The 23,043-nt window shown below is 36.1% G+C and overlaps 1 protein-coding gene across 1 annotated transcript in view; it reads right to left on the bottom strand.

Moving 5' to 3' along the window:
* Nucleotides 1-22,569, bottom strand: part of LOC106877168 (poly [ADP-ribose] polymerase 1) — a 29,714-nt gene extending 7,145 nt beyond the window's left edge. Inside the window, 21 exon segments of the mRNA XM_052971454.1 lie at nucleotides 1-79; nucleotides 394-516; nucleotides 1,661-1,744; nucleotides 2,845-2,970; nucleotides 4,115-4,313; nucleotides 4,818-4,950; nucleotides 5,777-5,854; nucleotides 5,985-6,045; nucleotides 6,250-6,395; nucleotides 7,225-7,373; nucleotides 8,213-8,311; nucleotides 9,046-9,165; nucleotides 9,512-9,594; nucleotides 10,786-10,902; nucleotides 11,394-11,475; nucleotides 12,010-12,090; nucleotides 12,919-13,055; nucleotides 14,011-14,141; nucleotides 15,267-15,390; nucleotides 16,537-16,557; nucleotides 22,304-22,569. Of these exon segments, the coding sequence (XP_052827414.1) occupies nucleotides 1-79; nucleotides 394-516; nucleotides 1,661-1,744; nucleotides 2,845-2,970; nucleotides 4,115-4,313; nucleotides 4,818-4,950; nucleotides 5,777-5,854; nucleotides 5,985-6,045; nucleotides 6,250-6,395; nucleotides 7,225-7,373; nucleotides 8,213-8,311; nucleotides 9,046-9,165; nucleotides 9,512-9,594; nucleotides 10,786-10,902; nucleotides 11,394-11,475; nucleotides 12,010-12,090; nucleotides 12,919-13,055; nucleotides 14,011-14,141; nucleotides 15,267-15,390; nucleotides 16,537-16,557; nucleotides 22,304-22,423 (2,293 nt within the window). The 5' untranslated portion in view covers nucleotides 22,424-22,569.
* Nucleotides 22,570-23,043: the final 474 nt, after the last annotated feature.

The following is a 23,043-nucleotide window of genomic DNA, read 5'->3' as shown; positions in this document are numbered from 1 at the left end:
CATTTCCATCGTCACCACCTTTCAGTAAATTATAGGCAACTTCAATTTCCAACAAATTATCCAACATTTCGATTTTTTGCTGTGTAAAAAGAAGACAAGAGGTAAATGCATTGACTTTCATGCTTTGGAAATTCTAGCTTATATAGTGGGTTACCCACAGGCAAACAGTTCTCTAAACAACCAAATTGAATAGCAAACAGTTTTATCTTTTTCTGTGGCCATGCTGGGGTACCACCTAGAAAAATTTCTAGTCAAATGAATCAGCTCCAATACTTAGCTTTTTTTTTTTTTTAAACCTGGTATTTATTTTATCACTCACTTTCGCTGAAAAACAATATATAAAAGTGAAGCAAAAATGAGCGAGGGGAGGGACCAACTTCAAATTGTTATTACCTTAATTATTTCATTTGTGTCCAATAGAGGAGGTTTGTTCAAACCAAAGTCATGAGGTATTAAAGTGTAAAAACGGTTGGAAGCATCAGAAAACAAGGATACGGAACTTTTCTTTTCAACCAACTGAAAAATAAAAGGAATAGAATTAATTTCATTTCTATCACAGAACAGATGAAGTAAGATTGTGAAGGAAACATCTTTATCTTGATGGGTCGGAAAGTTTGACAGGAGTTGAGAATTCAGAAAACTGCACAGAGCCCCAATGTCCACTTTGGTATGGTTTCTATGCCAACCACTTTACAGAGCATACTTAGTGCTTTTTAAGTGGCACTGGCACCAACGAGGTTGCTAAATAACATGCAAGACAAGACCCCCTCCACTGAAGCAAGTAGTACTATTGAAGGAGGTGACTTTGAGCCAGGAAAACTGCATCAAATGTTTTTCCATCACATCTATTTGAAAACCGTCCTCAAAAATAATTTCCAAACCCATCAGGTACCACCTACATTAATTCAGAATGACCTTTATCAATAGAACTCATACAAGTGATGATATTCCGTATTTCTCTTAATATAATCTAATTTTAATATTAGCTCAAAATCTGAGAGGTTAATTTTTCAACCTTTTCATTCAGATGTGTACACTATGTCCCCTGGGAGTAAAGTTTACTTGGGGCAGTGGATTATATAGCTCTGTACAAATGACAGAAAATATTGGTTTCAAATTTTGGTACAAGGCCAGCAATTTCAGGGGCGGGGGTAAGTTGATTACATCAACCCCAGTATTCAACTGGTACTTATTTTATCAACCCTGACAGGATGAAAGGCAAAGTTGACCACAGCAGAATTTGAACTCAGAACATAAAGATTGACAAAATGCCGCTAAGCACTTTGTCCAGTGCGCTAACGATTCTGACAGCTTGCCACGTTGATAACACAGAAAATATTTTAAAACTTTTATTTAGAATTTGATTTAAGCAATCCCATTAAAAAGATTAGTATACTTCTTATTCACTTCCAGTGAAATTTCAAAGCATTTATTAATATTGCAGCATGGAAGGTGTTTTTAAATGGCTTATAAACACCTTCCACGCTGCAACTGCTTTCGTTGCAGCACATGATCTCAGATCAGGTCACTTGCTATGCAAGTACATCTCCATAATTTATTAATATCTATTAGAGAGAAAATAATTCAGTCTGACTCCTGCAATAATGGAAAAATAGACATTCTACAATGATGATGATGAATATGTCAAAAACATACAAACCTCTGTAAGTTCATTTAGAACTTTGTAAGCAGATTCTATTTGCTTTTTAGACAATTTCCCAAGAGGCATTTTCTTCAAATCAATCTAAATAAATTTTAAAATCCAAGAGTCAGTTACTTCAGAAAATTAATAACACTTTCTATAAAAAATATTCCAATATTTCTCTTTTCTTTCTAATTTCCTGAAGTTGTTGTTGATAAAACTTCTATTATATTTGCAAGAATTGAAATTTCAGTGATTTTAAGACATAACCCTTTAGCATTCACATTAGTCTGTCAGAATGAAATGCTTATTTATTCACAATGTTTTGAATTAATCAATAATTATCTTGTAGCTTCAAGATTTTTAGAATGACAATGTAAAATGTGAGGCTAGATTAAGCCAGTAAGAACCTAAAAACGGGTCAAATAATTTTGGACAGATATGGCCAGTTTAAATGCTACAGGATTAAAATATCTTTCATGTACTCAGGGAAATCGAAATATGAAGTGATTAAACCTAAGCTTTCAGGAGAGGGAAAATAAAAACAACAGTTTGTAGATTTCCAAATAGAGAATTGTGTCTGAAGGAAATAAGTGAAAAGAACAAAAATTCAGTTTTTAGATTACTGAGAAAGTTCTGTTTAGTCTTGCCTCCTAATTCATTCTGTACATTGGACAGCAAATCATTTCTCCAATAATCCTGGTTTTCAGCATAGTCTCCAGCATCTTCCCAAATTAGTTAACCTCCATAAATAACGAATCAGTGTATGAAGAACATTAAAGTCATTCATACAAGCCTTACATAAATCATGAAATCTTGTGAAAGAGAGATGATGGACAAAATTAACCTCAACTAGGATAAAACTAAATAAATATTAAAAACATCTAAATTCCAGAGTGCTGATCTGTTTACAATTTGACTACAATAGATGTTAAGAACAATGCTGCTCAGTAAGCGTGCAAAAACTGCAACCCTCTAACTCATGTCATGCCAGTATGGCAGAATAGGCTCATCAAACCAGTATAATCCCAAACTCAAATTCATAGCCTCTGCATCAGATCAGGGTTGGTGGAGAAATCAGGCTGAGGCCTTCGTCATGCAGTGGACTGAACACAGGCAATCCTATCCAATTCCAAGAACAATTCTATCGTTATCTAACACTCCACACTTAGATGAAAATCTTCAACGGATTCTTTACTTACCTCAAACTCCATCATAGCCCTTTTCATGCTTTCAATATCAAAAATCATACAAATAAGATCCTGAATGGATTTATGTAATGTGGAAGTACTTTTGCTTAAATCCAATTTCTTTATATTGTCATCATCCTAAAAAACAAAAAAAAAAAAACAACATATAAACAATAAGTAAAACAACAATTCCTTGTATTAAACCAACTTATCACAAAGATACAATTTTCAAGGTGGCTGATACTAGTGCCGCCTGACTGGCTCCTGTACCGGTGGCACGTAAAAAGCACCATTCGAACGTGGTTGATGCCAGTACCACCTGACTGGCTCCCATACCGGTGGCACGTAAAAAGCACCATTCGAACGTGGTTGATGCCAGTACCACCTGACTGGCTCCCATACCGGTGGCACGTAAAAAGCACCATTCGAACGTGGTTGATGCCAGTACCACCTGACTGGCTCCCATACCGGTGGCACGTAAAAAGCACCATTCGAACGTGGTTGATGCCAGTACCACCTGACTGGCTCCCATACTGGTGGCACGTAAAAAGCACCATTCGAATGTGGTTGATGCCAGTACCACCTGACTGGCTCCCATACCGGTGGCACGTAAAAAGCACTATTCAAGCGTGGTCGATGCTAGAACTACCTGACTGGCATCAACCGGTGGCATGTAAAAAGCACCCACTACACTCTTGGAGTGGTTGGCATTCGGAAGGCATCCAGCTGTAGAAACCTTCTGATCAGATTGGAGCCTGGTGCAGCCTCCTGAGGGCAAGCAAAAATTAACACACATAGAAGAAATCTTTCTTGTTTTAGTAAAAAATATCTTTTTTTCCTGATTATTTAATTTTAAAATAATACAACCATTTAATGCCGTCCCCTAATTCTAATTACGGAATTAATTAGAGAAGTCACATGGTGTGGTGGTTAGGGCATTGCGCATACAATTGCAAAATTATGGTTTCAATTCCAGACCCAGGTGATACTTCATTTCATGTAGCCTCAGTCCACACAGTCGTAAACGAGTAGTAACCCTTTGACAGAGTGGTGTCTAATTCAAGAGGATTGTTGTGATCTTGGTCCATTTATACATCATGGAAACTGGCAAACCAGCCCGATGAGGTCCAGGAGGGGGTGGATTTTACGATGTGATGTGATGTGATGATGATGACAATGATCACAATGACGAAATTCTAATTGAAATATCAGCCAAGTTAATTAAATAGAAAAAAAACTGGATTAACAACAAAAAAATATGCAAATATGCAAAATATTTTACCTGTCCATAGTCTATATCTAGAGGATAAAATTTATTGGGAAACTTCTGGAAATTATGCCTTTCCGACCATTGATTGTTAGTCTTCTTGTAATACAAGTCTTTAAATTCCTGGATAGCCGAAGCGCGGTAACTAAATGATTCTTTTTTGTTACTTCCAATTGTTGTGCCAACACGGCCCCATGATCGGAAAACCCACCAACTGAAAAATATCCAAAGAATACATTTTGTTATATACACTTATGTAAATAAGTAAAAATAATAACAAAAAGAAAGTTTTAGGGTCAGCTCCTACATACTTGTGGATCATAAGATCATGGTTTCGATCCTTAGACCAGGCAGTAGGTTGAATTCTTGGGCAAAACATTACTCTATAATCATTGACCCTTAGCATTTAGATTATTCTGTCGAATGTGATCCTTATTCATTCACATTGATTTGAATTAATTGTGTATTATCTTGTAACTTTAAGATTTCGATGATGTAATTATTTACATTTGACGGATATTTGTCTTCATCTTGTTTGTTGTTAACACAACATTTCGGCTGATATACCCTCCAGCCTTCATCAGGTGTCTTGGGGAAATTTCGAACAAAATTTGATGATGTTTGACCCAAAAATTGAATTCTTTTCACCTTTGAATTAAAGAACACCTGAAATTCATTAATTAATAACTTAATTTAAATTAAAAATGATCTGACTTACCCTCTTTTGTTATCAGATTCCAAGGCTTGGATTTTATAGTAAGAATTAGTTCCTGAAGTTACATCTACTAAGCCTAGCACAGCGTTATAAATATCTCCACCATCTTCTATGACATGAGCAGTTTCTGCCAGTTCTGGTAAGAAAAACAAATTAAATGTAACAAATTACACCAAAATATTTAAATGAATAACTACTAAATTAACTAATTATTTTTTTAAAACCATCTCCTTTTAACCAATCAAATGCGACAGTTTAATAACCAATCAAATGTGACGGCCTAATAACTAATCAAATATGAGTTTAAATTGTTCAAATGTGACAGTTTAATACTAACTGATCAAATTTGAGTGAAGGCACATGGCTAAGTGGTCCAGGGTGTTGCACTCACAATCACTAGGCCATAGATTCAATTCCCAAACCAGGAAGTGCATTTTGTTCTTGGGAAAAACACTTCATTTCATGTTGCTCCAGTCCACCCAGCTTTAAATGAGTAACCCTGCAAAGGACTAGCATCCCGTCCAGTGGGAATGTTGAGATTCCAGTCACTTATATGAAATAAAAACTGGGTAACTGATCCTAAGAGTGCTACGACTGGAGACAATAATGTCCAGGGACTGGTGCAGATGGATCAACTGTGACAATCTTCAGTTAGGTTAAATAAATCACAGCAAGCACTAATGAAGTATATAACTGATAGCCAAAATTAAGACAGTCTCACAGTGGCTTTGAAAATATCTTCTTAATAATATATTCAATATAAAACGAAAATCCAACAAAATTAACAGAATTGAAAATCTAACCACTTAGTCTTACTATCAGAAATTTCTGTCTACTGGAATTTACACCTGTCTTCTATAATTAATTCATCTTAGAGAGAATAGTCTCCGAGAGATAACAGCAATTTCTTATGTTCCCCACTTGAAACAGAAACTAAAAATTTAAGAAAAGAACTTCCATACTTGAGTCTGGATCAACAGCAGCTCCTCCTTTCACCATCATTTTCAACTTTTCTGGGATACTCTTCGTGAAATGGGTATCTACAGAGAAACAAAATACCAGTTTTAATTAAAAAGTTTAAGTTTTAAAATAAAAATGTAAAGTTTATGTTATGGCAGCTGAAAGAAAGAGATGCAAACAAATACGATACTCATATCAAATCAAAATTACCGTTTCTAGTATTGCTAGCTCCACTTTTAGAAGCGTACGGCACAATTATTCTTTTTTGTGGCTGAAAAAAATTTAAGACGATAAAGAAAGAAAAGATAAGTTGATATAGAAAAACTGAAACTTTAAAGGATTATGTAGTTCTGTCAGATAATACTCATCAAAATATCTAAAGAAGATATAAAATTATAATTAAAACAACAGACAATCAAATTGAATAATTTATACAAAATCTTCAAGTTAGAGAAAAATATTTATGAAATCTTACATCATCTCCCCATGGAGCTAAATTGTGTTTCTGGATCATTAAAAGTACTCCTCCTTTCTTAACATCCTCAAGGAATGCTGTACTCACGACTTGAACTCCAGCTTTTTTGGCAGCTTTTATTTGTTTATTTGGTTTACTTATTGACTCTGTGAAAGAGGCAAAGAAAACGTGTCTCAAATACGAAGACCAGATTATGTCATACAGCACGCAGTTAATATTTATGGAATATGAAATAAAAAGGATAAAGCATCTGTAGTGAGACATGTTAGCACTATTTTGTTGTGGCAGCATAGCACAGTCATGCTTTGCTCATTTCATCCATTAAATGCTGTCTGCAGAAGGACACATGTGGCAACTTCCAGCAAAAAGTAAAACGTAGTCTTTTCAAGCATTCAAGAGAGTTGCTGTTGACGTATTAACATGACTGTCACAAGCTGTCTAGTGATTATTAACACATGTAACAATATGTTGACATTTATTTTATACACCACACATCTTGCAACTCATGGATTCACAACTCATTTAACCTCGGCAGCATGCTGATCACCAAGGATTATGCCTTAGTAAATTTTCCAAACTCTTCTGACCATCTCTACACCTGAGATTGCATATTCGTTTTTACACGTTATTTTTTGTTCAAACATTCACATAATGCCACTCATACAAGAATGTCCTCTCCTTAAAGTCTCACAAGGAAATTTTTATGACATTGCTGTGATAAGCAATATATCATAAAAACCATGGGACCTCCATCAGTAACAGCTGACCCGTCACCTGCATAAGTATGTGCAAGATCAGGCAAAAAATTCTTCGAGTAAGACTGACACACATGTCACCTACATTATTCCAAGAAAAGACTATGAACACAGCCATTTCAAAATTACAAAGTAACTATTTGCCTCTTCTAAACAATTTCAATTACACGATCTTTCATGTGAGAAATATAAAAATTAATACTATAATGAAACAGCCTACCTTTATTGCTAATGCAAGCAGCTAAGTTATTATCAATTGTGGTCACAATTTGACCTCCCATATTACATATGTTCTGAGTAATCTGTTCTTCTGAAAAATCTAGGTTTCCAACAATAGCAAACTTCAATCCTTTCAATGGTTTCGATGGCCTGGCAACAGGAATAAAGATTAAACAGAAAATTTTGATTTTCATAGACATTAGAAGAAATAACTTCATTTTTGTATATATTTAACATTCATTTTCAATTTTATCTGACACAGGATCCATTAGGCCAACTCTATCAATAACATTTGACATTGTATTTCTAAACAGAATATTGTTTTTTTATTTCAAAACATAAAAAATTTAAAGGGTTTTAGAAAATAAAGGAAGAGACATCGCTAAGCACTTCGTTTCTCACGCTAGCAATTCTGCCAGATTGTCAGTAAAATTTTAGCAAATAATAAACAGACTCATCATTTACAGGTGCCAATGCCACATAAAATACACTTGTGCTGCTGTTGTATAAACACATTCATACCAGTGGCATGTAAAAAGTACCCAGTACACTGTTAAGTGGTTGGCATTAGAGAAGGCATCCAGCTGTAGAAACCATGCTACAATAGGCAATTGGATTTTGGACAGCTCCTGTCAAACCATCCAACCCATACCAGCATGGAAAACAATCGTTAAGCGGCGATAATGATTATGATGCTGTGTGCTTGTTTATGTGTGTGAAGGATTTAAGCTTTAAGTTATAATTTTGAAACAGGGAAACAAAAGCCAGTCTATAATTTACTTTACAAAAAGACATATTTTACATTATTTTACTATTGCTGGAATTTTTTTTTTTTGTTACATTTAGAGATGCTGACTTTATAGATACAAAGGATTAAGTTATAATTTTGTAAAATTGCAAACAAAAATACACCTCCCCCCCACCCACACCTCATATACTGAAGAAAGAAGATCAAAAAGAAAAAAAGAAAAATATCCAGAGATACTTACAATCCATCCAGCACATCCACAGAACTGACAGGACCTTCCTTTGAAGACGCAGTTTCAGCAGCAAATACACGATCTCGCTTCTTGTATTTATATTTCTTCCTGAAATAAATTTTTTTTTTTTTTTTAATTCAAATGTAAATTTACATTTCTAGGCACAATTGCAGCTGTATGGTTAAGAAGCTGGTTTTGCAACTAAACGGTTTTCAAGTTCAGTCCCACTGCATGGCACCTTAGGCAAGTATTTTCTACTAAAGCCCCAGACCAGCCAAATGCTTTGCAAGTGGATTTAATTTGGTAGATGGAAACTGCATGTGTGTGTGCATGTGCGTGTGCGTGTGAGTGTGTGTGTGTGTGTGTGTGTGTGTGTGTGTGTGTGTGTGTGTGTGTGTGTGTGTGTGTGTGTGTGTGTGTATATGTGTGTTTTCCCTGTCCATCTTTGTATCATCTGTCAGAATGTTTTATTGTCATCTGTTGTGTTCTTGTTCCATTTTTTGGATTTGTATATATATATAGCGGCGTATGCTTCTAAGTACAATACTAGTCAGATACTCGCATAATTACAAATTTGTTAAATAACTAATTGAGCATACAATTCTGGTCTAAAAAAACTCCAGACATGACCAAAAAAGTGAAAAGAAATTAATTATAAACAAAACGTTAGGAAGGGCATCCAGCTGTAGAAACTCTGCCAAATTTAGATTGGAGCCTGGTGTTGCCATCCGGTTTCACCAGTCCTCAGTCAAGTCGTCCAACCCATGCTAGCATGGAATGCGGACGTTAAACGATGATGATGATGATGATGAAAACAGAACATAATGAAAAAACCAACTTACAAGACATCTGCATCATGATATTCCGATGGAATCTTAAATGCTTTACGTTTAGGTGTGCGTGTGACATAGGAACATTTCGTCCAACTTGTTATATTTCCTGTACACCGGTAACCATCACTCCTAAAAGGGAAAAAACAAAGAATTGCAAGAGTCCTGACTATCTCAGCAGATAGCATTTTACACACAGATTAATTCTGGTTGGACATGCTTTGAGAAAGGCAAAATATACCACTAGCAAACTCTTAAATCACAAAACGACTACAGACCTTATAAAATAGTTTACATAAGAGATAACTGAATGATTATCTACAAATTTCCTCAAGCATATTCCAGTTAACAATGAAAATTTTTCCGTTTAAAGCTTTTTTAAAATCTTCCAAGTGAAAATTTTTTATGTACAGATAAGTAAATATGTGTTTAAAAAAAATAAATTTAAAGTATTAAAACTGTAACCAGTTAATCATACTTGAATGTAAGTTTTCCTTCAGGACACTCCGGGCATTTTGCGAGGGCACCAAACACCATACAGTCAGAAACAGCATCTAATAACTGAAGATGAAGAGTCAAATTAAGATACTTTTTTCAAAATAAAACTTTAAAATGATTACAGTGCAAAGCATAAATGCATCCATCATACAACTATTTAAGTTTTACCAATAAATTTACCCACTGCCACTCCAAAGCATTTTCATAAGTTTGTCCTAAATGTCAATGTTTGTGTTGAGACTTTTAGTTAGTTTTTGGTTGACACATTCTTAGTAATATATAGTCAAGGCAAAAAGTTTGGAACAGTGATCGTTGCCAGAGCACCAGCTGTCTGGCTTCCGTGCCAGTGGCACGTAAATAGCACCATTTGAGCGTGACCGTTACCAACATCGCCTTCCTGGCACTTGTGCCAGTGGCACGTGAAAAGACATTCAAGTGAGTTCGTTGCCAGTACCGCGTGACTGGCCCTCGTGCCGGTGGCACGTAAAAGCACCCACTACACTCTCGGAGTGGTTGGTGTTAGGAAGGGCATCCAGCTGTAGAAACTCTGCCAAATCAGATTGGAGCCTGGTGTAGCCATCTGGTTCACCAGTCCTCAGTCAAATCATCAAACTCATGCTAGCATGGAAAGCAGACGTTAAACGATGATGATGATGATGATGATGATTATGCCTAAGTACAATTCACATATATACAACATATATATTTGGGCACTTAATATAAAATTTCTTATGTTCAGACCCATGTTCCAAACTTTTGGCCACAACTGTAAAGCTTTTCTTTCATAAGTTCCAAGTTACTGTGGTGGATGAACAAAGATTTGGAATGTGTAATATATATGATGCATGGACACCAGGGAGCTATATCCTGTATATCACGGCAAAGGGTTGAACACCATATGAAAGCATACTTTAAACACAGTTATTCCAAGAGAATATAAAAACATTAAGAAAATTATGACTAAGCTATATTAAATTATAGGACCCTAAATTATTACAAGATTATGTAATGCTTCACATATACTGTATCTTGAGAAAAGTATTTAAACCAGCATATCTGGCCCAAATCTTCTCATACCTACTTTACAATGTAATTCTAAAAATAAAACAATCACATCATAAAAATCTCAAAGCTATGAGATAATCCCGTGATTAATTCAAGACAATGTGAATGAATAAACATTACATTTGACAGAGTAATGTGAATGCCGAAGAGTTAAAAGAAGGAACTGTAAACATGAAAAGGAACACTCACCTTACTCTCACCTGAGGTTACTGCCTGTTCATTTAACTCCAATAAAACTTTCAGAGCTTCAACAGAGACTTCTTTCTCTAATTTATCCCGGAATCCCCACAATAGTTTGTTTTGTACCTTAATGAGAACATACAAATCATTAGTGACTGCTTCAATTAAATATTGTTTATTTCAAATATACAATCTAACAAGCTGTAAACATATGGAGTTTAGTGAAATAATTAACTTCAATAATACACAAAGTTTAAACACTGGCATTTAATACTATCTATCATGTAATAATCCTTTCTGCTGTAGACACAAGACATGAAATTTTGAGGGAGTCAATTATCAGGGAGTCCCAGTGCTCAACTGGTATTTATTTTATCAACTCCAGAAAGGTCGACTTTGCCTTTCATCCTTTCGGGGTCAATAAATTAAGTACCAGTTGCATACTGGGTCGATCTAATCAACTGGCCCCCTCCCCCAAAATTTCAAGCCTTGTACCTAAAGTAGAAAAGAATATAAACATATAATAATTCTAAGCAACAGAAAAATTACGATGGACTTGAACTACAATTAACAAAAGACAAGACATTCAGCAGAACAAACAAATACAACCAACAAACCTTCAATTGTTTCTCTTCTTCTGTTTCTTTTTTGGGTTTCTTGGCTTCTGCTTTAGATTTGTCTTCTTCCTTTCTCTTCTGGCTACAAATTAAAATTATGGATGACTAATTTAATTATTTCAAATACTTATACTTCTCTGGCAAAAATTCTTTAAAAAAATTTCATGATTTTTTGGGGTTTTTTTTTTCTCTGTAATTTAAATTTTAAATGAATGTCAAAGCATCTAATGTATTTATTTTCTCATTTCTGCAAACATGGATGGCAGTAACAGACTACTCCATTTACATCAGCATCATTATTAAGCATCCAAGTTCTATGCTGGCATGTGCTGGACAGTTTGACAGGGTTTGATGGACCCCATTGTGTTCCAGTGACTGCTTTCGCAAGGTTTCTACAGGTAGATGTTCTTCCTAACACCAACACTTTTACTTTAAACAAATAATACAATATTTCGTAAGCATTTTATGTTTCTTTTTTTTCTGGAAACTCACCACGTACCGGCAGCTGATGGCTCACGGACCGATGCCGGTCCGTGGACCACCACTTTGAGTAGCTCTGATGTAGACTATTCTCAGGAGCAGCTAAGGATAGGGAAAACACAAACAAGAAGCTTACCTACTGGCACTGGTCCCTTTGCCCAGTTTCTCCACCAATTCCTTTTGATCTTCCTTCTTCAGGGTTTTGTAACCTACAATGCTGAAAAGAAGAAGCGAAGCCATTAGAGTTTAGTCAACAGAAACTGCAAGAAAACACTCACCTTTTATTATCTGTCATTGGACTGTGGCCATGCTACAGCACCACCTTGAAAGATTTAGTCAAACAAATTGACCTAAGAATTTATTTCTAAGTCTGGTACTTGTCTTGGTATCTTTTGCCAAACTGTAAGTTACAGGGATGTAAACAAACCAACACCAGTTGTCAAATGGTGGTGTCCACTTTTCCAGGTTTGCATGGGCCAGACATATGACAAGGTTCTTTCAGTTTCCATCTTCCAAAATCCACTCAACAGACTTGGGTAGGCCTGGGGCTATCGTAAAAGACACTTGCCCAAGAGATGCACATATCGTCAGCCACAAAGGGACATGTTCCAATGGTTACGGTCAAACAACTGACAAGCAAATCTGTGGTATTGAGCAAAATATTTGCTGTAGCCCATCTTTTATACCAAGACAAAACATATACACGATAACACTTCCAATCAGTTAAAATCAGAAGCCATGAGAGCCACTGCCTGCCTGCCTGCCTGCAGCAGCTGCTGCTGCTGCTGCTGCACCACCACCGCAGAATTGTTAGCATGCTGTACGAAATGCTTAGAGGCATTTCGTCTGCAGCACGTCCTCCAGTTCTTTACATTCCGAGTTCAAATCCCTCTGAGGTCCACTTTGCCTTTCATTCTTTTGCGGGCAAGAAAATAAATTCCAGCTGAACTCCATGAATGGTGTAGTCGTCTTACTCCCTCCCCTCAAATTTGCTCACCTAATATCAAAATTTGAAACCATTGATGACTTTATGATTAATACTTACTCATCAACACCCTTGTCTCCAAATTCCAGTACATCACGGCTTTTAACAAAACAGTCAACATGGTACCAGGTGTCATGTGGGCCACACATCTTTGCCCTTTCACTCACAAAATCTTTCTTTGATATGCGTAAAACATCCTACAAGTACCATAAATTAATGCAAAAGAAGATAATTCAATTTGTGCTTGCAACAGGTTATTGCAGAGATTTTAACAAGCAAAAAAAAAAAAAGAAAACTCGAACACACAACTAAAAATATGAAACAGTCAATAAGAGAAAGTATTGATGTGGTCACATGACCTGCTAGAAATAGTAGCATAGGTTTCCTCAAACTACATTTTATTTAAAAAAAAAAAAGGAAGGAGACATTAGCTAATATAGTTAGATGCATTAGCTGAAAATAAACAGGGATGGGCACAGCTGGAGTGGCTTAAACCTTTATCATTTAAACTAGCCGTACCCAGTCCAAATATTCTACTAGTTTTATGTTGAAACTAACCAGAGCTAAGCTCTCACACTTACTCTAAAATGTCATTCCATAATGGTGATGAATTAACACAATCATAGCAGGGCTGGCCATGCCATGTGATTTGGATGCCAGGTAAACTGCCCCACAAAATATGGTCCTCTTCAGTAAGATCAAGACTGAAAGTAGGCCTTGTGGAAAACTTTCTTATCATGATCATCTTGAGCAGTCTCTCATTTTAGGTGGTGTCCCTCCCAATCATTTAGAGCCCCTGGACGTTAATTGGAATGCATGGAGGTCCATGTGTGATGCTGAAGTAGAGTGCTTTGAAACCAAACGCAGAAGACTGCATGAAGAGAGGAGACGTAGTCATCAACCCTCTGTGGATGTTGTTTAAGGTCACTTTCAGTGCCCTCATGCCACAGGGTTTGCCTATCTCATATCAGTCTCGTCAGCTACATCTGCTCCTACAAGAAACAATATTCTGGAGGTGGAGGAAGAGCAAATGTCATGGATCAATACTGCCATCACCTTTGATGCAAGCAAGCAGTACTAGATTTTACTGTTCAAAAATGCCAAACATTTATCCCAAAGACTTGATTTTTAAATGTAAACAAAATTATTTACTTTATCTATTTTCTCTTCACAGTCTCGACACTTGCTCCGGTTTGATTTCGCATACTCAGCTTTGAAATCACTAACAGCAGGTCCGGAGCCACCAGCCGCAGCACTTTTCTCATTAATTCCACCACTCCCACCTGCAAGAACAACAACAAGAGAAAGAAATTAGCAAGAAGACATTATTTTATACTTATAATCAACATCTGGACTTTACTACCTCGAAACCAAGGACTCACAGGGCCAGTGACCCATTTAGCATGCCATATAGGTGACTAAGGTCCCCACATTCCCAGTGAATGGGATGCTAGTCAATCATAGGGCTAGCCATTTACAGCTGAATGTACTGAAGCGATGGGGAATGAAGTGTTTTGCTCAACAACACACTGCACTGCCCAGTTCAGAAACTGAAACCACAATCTTGTTATCATGAATGCAACACCCTGACTACCAGGCTACACACCTTTATTTTCTTATACTTTACCCTTCGAAAAACAAATACATGTCTGTATTATTGAATTAGAAATTAACAAAATAGTATGAAATCGTTAGTCATTCAATATCATCATCATTTCAAGGTGACGAGCTGGCAGAATCGTTAGCATGCCGGGCGAAATGCTTAGCGGTATTTTGTCTGTCTTTACGTTCTGAGTTCAAATTCCGCCAACCACTTTATAGAATCTACTGAGTGCTTTTACACAGCACCAACATGAGCACTATTTATGTGGCACCAGCACGAGTGCTTTTTTAGGTGGCACCAGCACAAGTGTTTTTTTAGGTGACACCAGCACAAGTGCTTTTTTAGGTGACACCAGCACAAGTGCTTTTTTAGGTGGCACATTTTTTCTAGGTAGACTGTGTTTTAATTATTCTAATCTTCAACCACCTCTGATATCATTGCAGGGGAGGGATCCTTGTTACCTAAGAGAGTTAAGAACATGGGACACATTATCCTATTGTTGTTCAAAGAAAACAAATTGGAGCTCCGTTGTCAGAGGAATAGACGTTTTAAATATAAATAAAATTATTTCCTTTTACTGGGGATGAGAACAATAAGGGCCGCCCAATAACAACAAAATGAGATGACAGGGTACAGCTGTTTGGATGCTGAAAATTTGGCATGGAAGATTGGTCATTCAGCCCGTTTTGGTAACAGCACTTTTTGGGCACAGAAGACAGACAGACATAGACATACATGCAGAAATATACACTTACAAATAAAAAGAGAGGAGAGAGAAACAGAGATTACAATTTACTATTCATACCTGCTATTTTGTCTTTGATATTTTTTTGGTCTTCCCAACGTAACGAGTCAAAGTTGTGTATTTCTTGATGATTAGAAACACGGGATCTCTTCCAGAAACAGGCAAAATGGAACCAGTTTGGCACCTAAACAAACCAATATAAAGAACATTTGTTTCAAAACTAAAACTCAACTTGGAAACTTTAATTTTTTTTTTTTCAAGTGAAAAATTACTTTGACCATTTTAATATCTACCTGTCCTTCACTCCCTTTTCAGTATAACCCATTGACAACTTTTCTCTACTGTTCTCAACAGTGGTCTGTCATCTCCCAGGTCTTGGTTTTGAATTGCCATCAATGATTCTGCAAAATTTGTTTTTTTTTTGTAGGTCAGGAGGTTAATCCTAAGCAAACCCCTTTTTACTTCGGGTGACACATAGAAGGCACTCACTACACTCTTGCAGTGGTGGGCATCAAGAAAGGCATTCAGCCATAGAAACCAAGCCAAAATCAGAGTGGACTCTGGTGCAGCTCTCCAGCTTACCAGCTCCAGTCAAACCGTCTAATCCATGGTAACATGGAAAACGGAAACTAAATAATGATGACGATGACGAAAGGAGTGATCCATACTAGTTTGGCCTCTATCCTTTTGACCGGTCCATCATATGAGGCTCTAAAAAGAGCCTGCACTCTACTGACATGAGTCTCAAGGCCATTGGGGCACACAAGCCACCACATCACAACAGGTAGACATGCAGAAATATATACATGCATACAGATAGGAGTGAGAGAGAGGAGAGAGAGAAAGAGCGAGACACACACACACACACATTGCACTTTATTAATTAAACCTGATGGACATATACACTGGTGGCTACCTGAGACTACCCACACTGAAGTGTCCATATTCCAATCTTAATACAAATACCACACATCCAAGCCTTCATAACTATATATATCATTGTACTGAATTTGCAATGAAATATAAAAAAATTAAAATTCTGTTGAGGAAAACGAAGTATTTTTTTCATGAAAATATGTACTCTTTTCTACTCTAGGCACAAGGCCCAAAATTTGGGGGAGGAGAGTCTAGTCGATTAGCTCGACCCCAATACGCAACTGGTACTTAATTTATTGACCCCAAAAAGATGAAAGGCAAAATCGATCTTGACGGAATTTGAACCCAGGACGTAAGACAAAATATCGCTAAGCATTTTGCCCAGCGTACTAACATTTCTGCCAACTCGCCACCTTATGAAAATACATATTGACAAATAAAAAGATTAACTTACCTTTCCATCAAATACAGGTGACTGAAAAGAGAAAAAAAAGTGATATTGTCAAAGTTACAAGAAACACACCAACATCAGTTGTCAAGCGATGGCTGGGGAGACAAACACAAGCACATAGACAAATACACACACACACACACAACAGGCTTCTTTCAGTTTCTATTTACCAAATCCACTCACAAGGCTTTGGTCGGCCTGAGGCTATAGAAGACACTTGCCCAAGGTGTCATGCAGTGGGACTGAACCCAGAACCATGTGATGGGGAAGCAAGCTTCTTACCATTTATTTTTTTTTTATTTCTCGTGCCCCAGGAAGTCAACAAGATTGAAAACTTCAGACATTGGCACTAATCCCTAACCATAGTACTAGCTGGTTTAATTCCATATGGAAAACATATCCCTCTTCACAAACCCATTAGTCTGTTTATCATTGCAGATTGTCTTACTTCAGAAGACATTTCTATCTAATTTGCTCATTCTAACACTTTTGCTACCAACCAACCAACCTGAATTCTTTAATACAAACCTTGTGCATTAACTCTTTTGATATCAACCCACCTGAAACTGTCCCAGGTCCTATGACACAAAGTTCTTGTTTTAAAAGCATTTAAATTAAAATTCACCATCAAAATTTCATGTTCATTTATGTTCCAAATACCAGTTTATGAGTGACAAATTTTTCATTATTTTTTAAAACTCACTGAAAGCAGTATATTTCAACAGAAATATGGCAACAAAAGAGTTAAATTGTTTAGTGAAACAATTCACACCACAGAGAATGAGATTCACTGTTCAGAGTTAGATAAGAATTTGAACAATTTTTTTTCATTTACACTGATTATAGCTTTCACATTTTAAGAGCCTCTGCCTGCCTTTTGAACTAACATTATATTGCAAATAGTCTGGCCTCAAGGTAATGTCACCTGATATTCCTTTAAGAAGAATGTTAATCATAAAGTGTACCGGAACTAGGACTACAGCCATGCTGGAGCACCCAGAGCTTTGATTTGCTTAATCAAACAAATCAACTTCAGTACATATATTCGAAACACTTCAAGTCTCTGGTCCTCACGAAGCAGAACAATGACAAACTTTTTATCTGCTTCTCCTCTGGCTAAGTAAACCTGCCTCATAGCTTCCCTTCTGCTAATATTATATGCTAAATTTTCCAAATTCTACAGTGAAAAATAAATCAGTTTAAGGTTCCAGTTTAGGAAGATCTGATTAAGCAAATGCTTGTAAACGAGATGTCAGTAATTTTTTTATTTATTTAAGTCGTTTATGAATTTATTTTGCAAAATTCCTGATGTGAAATCATGTGTTGAAACAGATATATTTCAGGATGGTTTTGTTTTTTTACTAAAATAAAGACTGGCTGTGAGGTAAGGAGCTTGCTTAACAACCACATCGTGCTGGGTTCAGTCCCACTGCGTGACTGACACCTTGGGCAAGTGTCTTACTATATAGCCTCGGGCCAACCAAAGCCTTGTGAGTGGAATTGGTAGACGGAAACTGAAAGAAGCCCGTCGTATATGTATATATATATGTATATGTTTGTATGTCTGTGTTTGTCCCCCCAACATCGCTTGACAACCGATGCTGGTGTGTTTACGTCCCCGTAACTTAGCGGTTCGACGAAAGAAAACAATAGAATAAGTACTAGGCTTACAAAGAATAAGCTCTGGGGTCGATTTGCTCGACTAAAGGCAGTACTCCAGCATGGCCGCAGTCAAATGACTGAAATAAGTAAAAGAGTGTATATTGTTCTTCACTCGTTTATTATTGTTCTTGTTATCTTATGTCCATTGTCTGGAAATCTTTCGTCATGTGACCACTTCAGCGACATGAAGGAAACACGTGGATGTTATAAGAGTCGCTGAGGACACAAATGTTTGAAAGATTTCAAAACAATGGACATAAAATTAAAAAAAAGAGAACAATAATATACAAGCGAAGAACGAATATATTGTGCGTATGTTTATTTTGGCCAAAAAAATAAATATAGTGCCGCTGGACTGGCTCTTGTTGGGGTGGCACGTAAAAAACACCCTTTTGGGCATGGCCGGTGCCAGTACCGCCTGACTGGCCGTCGTGCCGGTGGCACGTAAAAGCACCCACTACACTCTCGGAGTGGTTGGCGTTAGGAAGGGCATCCAGCTGTAGAAACTCTGCCAAATCAAATTGGAGCTTGGTGTAGCCATCTGGTTCGCCAGTCCTCAGTCAAATCGTCCAACCCATGCTAGCATGGAAAGCGGACGTTAAAAGATGATGATGATGATATAACAATATTTATTTAAATTTTCATCATCTCAAAAAAGAAAGAGTTACGTATCCCACCTGAATTGGTTTCTTTTAAAATAGTCATTTGTTACTTTTAGGTACTCGACTTTTAAGTTTTCACTTTGATGATCTTTAGAATTTTGAACTGAAATCTTTTTTTTTTTTTTGTGGTACTTTTTATAGTCTATTTCTTCCGCATCCTTTTTCATCTTTTTGCAGCCTCAAGCTAAGTTTCACTTTAATGATGTGTGTGAGCGGAACTGAAAATTGAATAAAACTTAAAATATCGTTCGTTTCGAGTCACGGGTCTGTACAAATGGCTTAAAAAGTGGAAGACAACCGACTTTTAACACTTTCACAGCGAAATTACATTTCATGGTTATTTCAGTAATGATGCTAAAAACTAAAATTGGTATTTTCTGCAAGTCACGTTGCCTCAATGAAGTTGACATCTCTTAACAAAAAATAATTACAAACATGACATTGCTCAACTGCTTCGTACAGTTAAAATAATACTGAAATCTTGAGTGGGTATATCTAATTTCTGTAGTAAAAAGGTTACTAAAAATAGTTTGTCTTTCATTTTGTAGATCTTTATCTTGTGTTCATGCTATTAGCTGTCAGAAGTGAAAGTGCTCACTGCTAGTGAAGTATCTGTCTGTCTGCCTGCATGCCTGTTGCTGGCCTGTCGATTCTTTGGCTGCTGACAGCTAATACCATGACTGGCCGGAGCGAGCTATATGTCTGTCTGTCTCTCTCTCTCTCTATCTATCTATCTATTACTCGAAAGTTATTGGAACAAATTTGACACCTATATCCATGCGTTTGAAAACACAGAGTATAAGGGTACTCGCGTCCGCGCTAGCTAGTCGTGAGTGGTCGATCCTATTATTTTTAAACTTCAAACTTCATTTGTTTTCTATTTTGATAAATTCTCTCTGTTGAAAATTATATTTTTATATTTTAAATAATTTGCAATTTCAGGAAATATGTTTTTATATTAAATTTGTGTTTTCTAATAAGGTGGACGAGTGATTGATAGATAGATAGATAGATAGATAGTAGATAGATATCAGTAAGTAAGCCAAAGTATCAACTCAAACCAGCAGGCAGACAGACAGACGGACACAGCAACAGGCATGCAGGCATACAGACAGATACTTCACTAGCAGTGAGTACTTTCACTTCTGACAGCTAATAGCATGATAGTGCCGATTTAACTAATCACATTTTATACGAAGTCACAACGACATAACTGTGGCCTTTAAACCCAAACTTTAACAGGTTGAGGTGCTAGAATTTAGTATTTCGATGATGATTCACAATGTTCACTTCAATAACATTGCCTACATACCTCGAGATGTAATCATGGCTAGAATACTTTTAATCATAAGTTTAACGAAATGTTCGATTATTAACTACCAAGAGACATAACGAAATGCTAATTTTAGTAACCAGAGGCCAGATGAAATCCCAAGTTTAGTAACCGAAGGTCTAAAATCCTAATTTTAGTAACCAGAGGTTTAACGAAATACTAGCTTTAGTTACCAGACCTAACGAAATCCTAAGTTTAATAACCAGAGATCTGATGAAATCCTAATTTTAGTAGCCAGAGCTCTGACGAAATCCTAATTTTGGTAACCAGAGATTTGACGAAATACTAGCTTTAGTTACCAGGCCTAACGAAATCCTAATTTTAGTAACCAGGGGTCTGACGAAATGCTACATTTAGTTACCAGAGGCCTAACGACATTCTAATTTAAACTACAATGTAACAACAAATATGTGACAAGCTGTAGGCACGTAAGAGGGCGGATTGCGATCAAATAAAATTAATATTCAGTTTGCAAACGTTGATGAAATGTTCTCAACAAAACTTACATTTAAACAAAATCATATTTTTAAGAAACAAAAATGCCTAATATCTGACATTACCGAAATAGAAATCAAAAATAAAAATATCTAAAGGAAGAATAGAACGTAAAACGGTTAAAAATCAATAAATAGTGCAGGTCATGTTGACCTTCTTTCTTTTAATAAAATCAATCTTACATTAAGGTAGATTTAATAGAATATATATTTTTGAATACATAATAATAATAATAAAAATATTTAATATTCAAGTTTCATAACGTTCTGTAAATATTCATTCATTCATTCATTATTTTGATTTTTAAATACCATGAATAGTAACAAGATATTTCAATATGTAGGTCACACAACATGTATCACAATAAATTCAAAACAGCAATGTTGGCTCGTTTAACAATTCATTAAGTTTGTAATAAAATTATTAATAAGGGGTCATCGATTGACAGAAAAACATCCCCCAACATTATTTGGCGGGAAAATGTTTGACAGGTTATGCTGTCAAAAACAACTTGATTTTCTTTTTTTTTAACCTGTTTCGAAATACACTTAAACACCGTACAAATTAAATTCCAATATATTTTCCTCGATTACTGTAATAAATAGACTATAAACATTTAATTATTATCAATTATGAATAATTAGACGTTTACTCAAGCCAAGGGAAAAACATTAGAAAAAAAAAACAAAAAAAAAGTTAAAACGAGTCGATTGTTGTTTAGACAGGTCTAATTCAATGATTAATGGCGTTCCAGCCACGACCATTCCAGTCATTCTTTAAGTGATTGTGTAACGAGAATGACAGTATGAAATACGTTCCTTCCGAAAACGATAGGATCTGATTTTATGGACATTTGGCTGCTATTTCCAGCAAGTCAAGTGAATCGTTATGGAAAAAGGTGGATTACTAAATAGCTGCACCCACACACATATATAGGTAGATAACGAGTTTATATATAACTCGCTATGCCTGTGTATCTATATATCTATCTATATATATATATATATATATATATATAGCAGACACTGGTCAGGCTTCAGCATTAATGGAAACATTAACGAAACAACGAGACTGAAATAGAACAGGAGATAAGTTGTTGAGGTTGGGAGAAATTCTGGTCAACATGAAGCACCAAATAAAAGACACGTGGGATCGGTGAAGCAAATACAAACCCCACAGCCCCTACACAAAAGAAAAGGAACACCCACAACGGTCAAAGTTTCTAATATGAATATTCTAACGGGCATTTTATTCTTACGTCAACTACGTCTTATAAATTTAATTTAAATATGAAAATAATAAAAACATTCGGATCATAATATTATTGTTTAAGGCTTCATGAAAAAAAAAAGAAACAACCAGGACTTTGGATAAGAAGCTGTGTTTTATCAAGAATATACTATCGTGTTTTATTTAGAATTTAAGATATATAAAGGACAGATATATATCTCAGAATGTTTTTTTTAACGTTTGCGTTTTAAAAACAGCGGAGAAATTATACAAATGAAACATACATCGGCATCATCTTGAGAAAACCGGCAGCTCGATTCCGCAACGAGTTGTTGTTAAACATGACGAAAAACGAAGAAAAACAAACAAAATCATATTAGCTACGCACCTGAACCATAACTGCCATTCTAAGATTGCCTTGTTTGATGCCAGTTTTGCATGCTTTGCAAGTAGAACGGTTACTTTTTGCGTACTCAGCTTGGTAGGGTAAATCATGCCGGTCAGCCATTTTGTCGTTTAGTTCTGTCCGACTGAAGCAGGAGGCGCTGCGTAGTTAACTACCCGAGTACACGGAGGCAACCACTTCCTTTCATCGACATACATCTATACAGACATCAACATACACTAATATGTTACTAATGCATGTGTGTGGTGTGTATGTATATATAGATACACACACACATGTGTATGCATGTATCAAAATTAATAAGTATTTATATATAGATTGATGCAACCAGGAAAAATAGAACACAAAATATGAGTGTATCTATATTTTTATTAATATTTAGCAGAAGTAACAGAGTGACTCTACGTCCAAGAGTTTCGTACATTAGCACTTACCAAACTTTGATAAGTGTCAATGCACGAAACTCTCGGACCTTGAGTCACTCTGTTACTTTTGCTAAATATTATTAATAATAATAATAATATATATATGTGTGTGTGTGTTTGTGTTGAAAGTGCTGGAGAGTTTGCAGGCAACTTTGAGTTTGGTCAATAGAAAGGCGTGGCCTCTAGGGCAAAATTCCTCATCTTTAAAATGTGACCCGATTAGACCCAAATGAAATCGGGTTATAATACTAGCACACACACACACACACACACATATATATATATATATATATATAT

The sequence above is a fragment of the Octopus bimaculoides genome, chromosome 11 (genome assembly GCF_001194135.2).
Source record: "Octopus bimaculoides isolate UCB-OBI-ISO-001 chromosome 11, ASM119413v2, whole genome shotgun sequence".
In the NCBI taxonomy this organism is placed as follows: Eukaryota; Metazoa; Mollusca; class Cephalopoda; order Octopoda; family Octopodidae; genus Octopus; species Octopus bimaculoides.
This window is presented reverse-complemented; position numbering and strand designations above follow the sequence as displayed.